This window comes from Priapulus caudatus, unplaced genomic scaffold, assembly GCF_000485595.1.
Source record: "Priapulus caudatus unplaced genomic scaffold, Priapulus_caudatus-5.0.1 Scaffold1392, whole genome shotgun sequence".
NCBI lineage: Eukaryota > Metazoa > Priapulida > Priapulimorpha > Priapulimorphida > Priapulidae > Priapulus > Priapulus caudatus.
The window spans coordinates 441-5,700 of record NW_014578453.1 but is presented as its reverse complement, the minus strand read 5'-3'; the positions used below and the strand labels follow the sequence as shown (position 1 = coordinate 5,700).

The window sequence follows — 5,260 nt, the reverse complement described above, 5'->3', positions numbered from 1 at the left end:
TCCTCCTCCTCCACTGCCGCCTCCTTCCCCTCCTCCGGCAGGGCTTCCTTCTCCGTCGTCGGCTCCTCCTTGACTCCGTTCTCTCCGCTCAGCAGATCGCTCACCTCCACCGTGCCGCTGCTCAAGAAAAAATAATTAAAAAAATTTAATTCTCTTAATATTATTTGGACTCATTATTTAATTGCCGTTAATTCCCAGTATGTTACTTCTTATGTAACGCAGGAAGTTTCTACGTTAGAGGATTATAGTGTTGTTTACTACGTTATGTTTCGCCAAAAGACATAGATAACTGATGCATAGACAAGAGAAAGCCAGTTGTTACCATGATTCGCAGTTTACTGACGGTTTTGATACAATTACAGCGGTTGTCGCGGTCGTGCCTGGTTGAGTTCCTGGGTGAAGCCAACTACCCCGATTCTCCCCGGCTCTCGGCTTATATACGCCAGCCACGACCGCGTAACCTACATGAGTCGCGCGTGCGTCACGCGTGCGTCATCTATAATCCTATAATCCCGCAATATCACATCAAAGGGAGGGCCCCTTTGAAGTGCCGCGCGAGAAGTGATAATCGATCGAGCTGTGAAGTGCCGCGCGAGAAGCGCAGCCTTCACAGCTCCTTTGATCACATAGACACAACCCTCGTTAGGGCGTCGCGGATTAGCCAACTCAATTTCGGCTCTATGACAACTCAATTACTTTGACCCGCGCACTCCCGCTTTCTCGAGAGAGAGAGAGGATTCATCTCTCGAGTGCTTCTGCCTTCTCGGCCACAGACACGCCCCCCACTTAGAGCTCTATCGAGCTTCTAAGCGCGGAGCGCGGGAGATTACGCGGACCTAAACCAATCCAATCACGCCCCGCTACACTTCAAACGCTGCCAGGACGTCGATACTAGCACCTTAAGTGTCAGCATCGATCCTGTAGCAATCCTGTAATGAACGCGCACGAGGAGCGCGGGGGGGGAGATGCGCAGACCTAAACCAATTTAATTCCAATTCAAATACGCCACTACACTTATGTAGAAACGAATTCTTTTATATATGAAACAAAAAAATAAAATAATAAGTCTTGGTTTTTTGACGATTTAATTCAGAGCTCACGGGCGCGCAAGGGCGGCGTTTTCGGGGAAAAAAATTAGATTTAACATTTACTCGTTCTCTCAGACCGCCGACAGAAACACACTAAAGTTACGAGAATCGAAAAATATCCTAGCAAATTTCCGCGCTAATCGCCATTAACTTAATAAGTGATCGCTACTCACGCGTCACTGGTGTCTATCGTGGCACCGCGACCTTTGCCCTTGGCAGCGTCCTTCACCGCGACGACCTTGACGACCTTCTTCCCCGCCGCGCCTCCTCCTCTCGTGGCCTTGCCTCCCTTGACCTGCGCGAGGAAAACACGGCAACGAATGAAACGCGTCAGCGTCGAAACGACTAGAGTTTGAGTACGGTATATACTCAATATTGCTGATCAATAAAGCTATTAGTCACATTGACCTGCACAAGTAAAACATAGAGCGAATGAAACGCGTCAACGTCCAGAGGACGTAGTCAAGACGAGTACGACGAGGGTTCGTCGCCATAGCAACGCAAAACAGAAGTGAAAAAGAACCCAAGCTGATCAATATAGCTATGTCATATATAATGGAATAAGAAATAAGAATAATAAGAAATTTTGTCTGAGTCTGTAGCCGAGGCATGAAGCAGCCGGGCCAACCAGGTGGCGCTCACGGCTGTGATTAACTCGGCAGCGTTTCTGTCACCTCCTTGATTACAGCGTTGTCATGGCGCGCCAAAACGACGCGCTAACGCTCTTTCCCAAGAGAGGTCGCAAATGATTCGAAAACCCGGCAATTCTAACATCAATCGATTGATCTCACCTGATGGCAAGTGTAACTAACGATTCTAAATGCAGAGTGTCAATGGCCAATCAACTTTATCCCGCTGCTGCTGCTACTGCTACTACTGCTGCTGCTGCTACTGCTACTACTACTACTGCTGCTACTACTGCAGCTGCTACTACTGCAGCTGCTACTACTGCAGCTGCTACTACTGCAACTGCTGCTGCTGTTTCTGCTGCTGTTGTTACTGCTGCTGCTGCTGCTACTGCTACTACTTCAGCTGCTACTACTGCAGCTGCTATTACTGTTTCTGCTGCAGCTGTTACTGCTTCTGTTGTTACTGCCTTGACAGCAGCTTAGCTTAGTTAGCCGGCACCACGAGCGCGACCGTGCGTGTGCATGCGGGGAGATAGTTACCTGCATTCCTCCCCTGCCGGTGGCTGCAGCGCGTCCTCCCCTCGCCCGCGTCGACACGACACCCCGGTACCTGTAACGACACGAGACGTCACTACCTCAACGTCACGCCGAGAGTTCCCGACGTTAATACGCCAACAGATAACCAAAATCAAGAAGTTCAAAATAACGTTAAGAATGGCCAAAAAATGGCCGGCATGGCAGCACCAAACCTGTGACAGAAAGAAAACCGACTTGTGACAATGTTTCCAAAGTTAACGAAAAACAATGAATAATAATTACTCTAGCATTACCAAAGTTAACGACATGATTATTAATAGGATAATTAATCGTATCATACAAATTACATAGGAGGAAACTCATCTAAGCTGAGCTAAAAGGAACTAACATGTATATTCTACAACACATCTTGCACAATGAACTGCGAACATTTAGCGACTGATCGAGAGATGTAAGCGAGAAGCGGCCGACGAATGCAGGGCCCTCCCACTGACAACTCTCGTTTGCTCTCGCACCCATATGAAACCTTGGCAGCACTGCAGCAGCCAACGAGCAGGAGGATGCTAACGTGCCATTCAGGCCAAAACAAAATATAGGTGTGGTTACCGTTTCATGCGGGAAAAAAAATTAGGGTAGGCAGGTAGGGAAACCATTTTATTTTATTGAAACATTTTATTTACGAACCATGTCCGAAGGATGTGCGTTGTGCCTTTTGAAGCAGGAACTGTCCAATTCATATTTTTTTTTTTTTTAAGAAAATTGACAAAATGTTTAGGGTCGCTGGGAATAAATAGGGTCGGTCGGGAAACGGTCACCACACCTATATTTTGTTTTGGCCTCAAATCTCTCTCGTAGACCATCGACAGAAACACAGTAAAGATATGAGTTCTCGTGTGCAGCCTATATAGAGGGCCGGTCGACGAGAAAAACTTAAATGTTAAGACAAATCTTAACACTAATTCTGTGTCTGACAATAAGGACCCCGGAAATCCCGATCCAAACCCACGTTAGTGGACCGGTTGGAATGATCCCATGCGCCTGCGCGAGACAGACACGGCGGACGAGTGACACTTACGATCCGCGGAACCCTCCACCGACGGAGGTGACCTGCATGTCGTGGAGCGGCGCGTGGTGAAGGCCGCGACCCAGACCTCCTCCTCCTCCGCCTCCTCCTCCTCCTCCGCCCATGTTCGCTCCCCAGTGCGCCACCGTCATCCCCGCAATCTCCAGCTTGCCTCCCCGCGTCAGCAGCCCTCGCTTACCTGCGCAACGACGAGAGAAAACAAACAAAAGAGCGTCAATTCGCAGTCGATCTGTGACGAGAGCTAGAACTGCAGCGGCGGTGGGCCGGCGAACGATTTAGCCTAAATTCCCCGTCTTCTCAAATTTGTTCGTTCATCGTTTCCGTTCGTCCGATTCATTCGTCGTTTCCATCTCGTAAAATTAATTCGTCTTTTGATTTCGTAGGAATTTGTGCGCGCGCGATTTTGATATATTCGTCATCAGTTCGGTCAAATTTGCCCGTCGCGTAACTTGGTCTGATTCGTGTACTATCGTCTGATATGTGTGCTGCCGCCGTCGCCATCGCCGGCTTTCTCACCGATCAGTTAATGTTCATCCTCAACGTAATTCAGAGAACGTTTACTTTTGATATAAAGCATCATCTCAGGATGGAAAGCGACCCGGCGACGGCAGCGCCCCCTCCCCCCGCGCACGTATTGTTGGTGGCGCCCCCTCCCCCGCGCACGTATTGTTGGTGGCGCCCCCTCTTCCCTCCCTTACGTATTTTGTACTAGTGCCCGTACCCGGACGCTAGTGGCGCCCCCTACCCCTCCCTCGCACGTACTGTTGTACTGTCCGTATCCCGGCGGCGCCCTCCCCGCGATGCCTCCGTTCCTAGGTGACGCCACCGGCGGCGGGGGCATGCCGCGTCCGACGCCGGGGTGTCCCGGTGGCGGGATCGGTCCGATCGGCTCGCCAACGAGGAAGTGAAGCGGGAAGGGAGGCGGGTTCGGGTAGATTCCGGCCGGCTGCTCGAACGCGCACGGAAGCTGCGGTCTCGCGAACACATCGTCAAACTTCAAGCCCTGCAGGACGGCCTGCCGCATGCGCTCAACCGTCGCGACCTGCTCCACCTGGTGAGAAGACACGACGACGGTGAGAAGCGGTGAAAAGCTCGCAAAGTTAGTCTCCGGCGAAAGCTACGGAAACGTCGTACTTTTGAAGGGAACCGAATGCGCAAAAATTACCCTTAAAAAGTGAAATTTATTAGACTTTATTACACCTTTTTTTATTATTTTAGACTGCAACACTGATTCGACACACCCATCTGTCTATTACAGCCAGCGTGCCACCACCCACCTGTCTACTACAGCCGGCGCGCAGGACTCACTCACCTGACCGTCACAAAGTTCTAGCAGCGTCTTGCTATCGTTGCTGGCTTTCAGCAGCTTGCTGTGGAACAGTTTCCCGTCGAAGAACAGCCAGGGGAAACAGTGTGGAGCCGGGACGGGGGCGCCACACGCGTCGTTTGCGAACATAGCGTTCTCGACTCCCGCCATGAACAACATCGCCAGCTGCACGCCCCTGGTGGTCACCATCGCAAGCTGTGAAACGCAGACGATCATCGTCACACTCACTTTCCGTATCCATGGAAACAAAATTTCTCGGCCATCTTGGAAAACGAGACGCGAGCACCAACATTAAAAACGTAGATAGTGAGAAAGTGATAAGTGAACGACAACAAGGATTCGAATAGTCTAGAACGCGTTCTGCCAGCTACGTTAAGTAAAAGGTTTAAAATTAAAATGCAAAATTAATTAAAATTGAAGCGAAATTTTGTCTGAGTCTGTAGCCGAGGCATGAAGCAGCCGGGCCAACCAGGTGGCGCTCACGGCTGTGATTAACTCGGCAGCGTTTCTGTCACCTCCTTGATTACAGCGTTGTCATGGCGCGCCAAAACGACGCACTAACGCTCTTGCCCAAGAGAGGTCGCAAATGATTCGA

At 50.3% G+C, this 5,260-nt stretch overlaps 1 protein-coding gene across 1 annotated transcript in view; it reads right to left on the bottom strand.

Moving 5' to 3' along the window:
• LOC106816482 (constitutive coactivator of PPAR-gamma-like protein 1) overlaps positions 1-4,919 on the bottom strand; it is an 8,953-nt gene extending 4,034 nt beyond the window's left edge. The window contains exons 1-6 of the mRNA XM_014821107.1: positions 4,651-4,919; positions 4,101-4,389; positions 3,330-3,516; positions 2,258-2,327; positions 1,262-1,383; positions 1-117 (exon numbers count right to left, since the gene is read on the bottom strand). Of these exons, the coding sequence (XP_014676593.1) occupies positions 1-117; positions 1,262-1,383; positions 2,258-2,327; positions 3,330-3,516; positions 4,101-4,389; positions 4,651-4,881 (1,016 nt within the window). The 5' untranslated portion in view covers positions 4,882-4,919. The remainder of the gene's footprint in view (positions 118-1,261; positions 1,384-2,257; positions 2,328-3,329; positions 3,517-4,100; positions 4,390-4,650) is intronic.
• Positions 4,920-5,260: the final 341 nt, after the last annotated feature.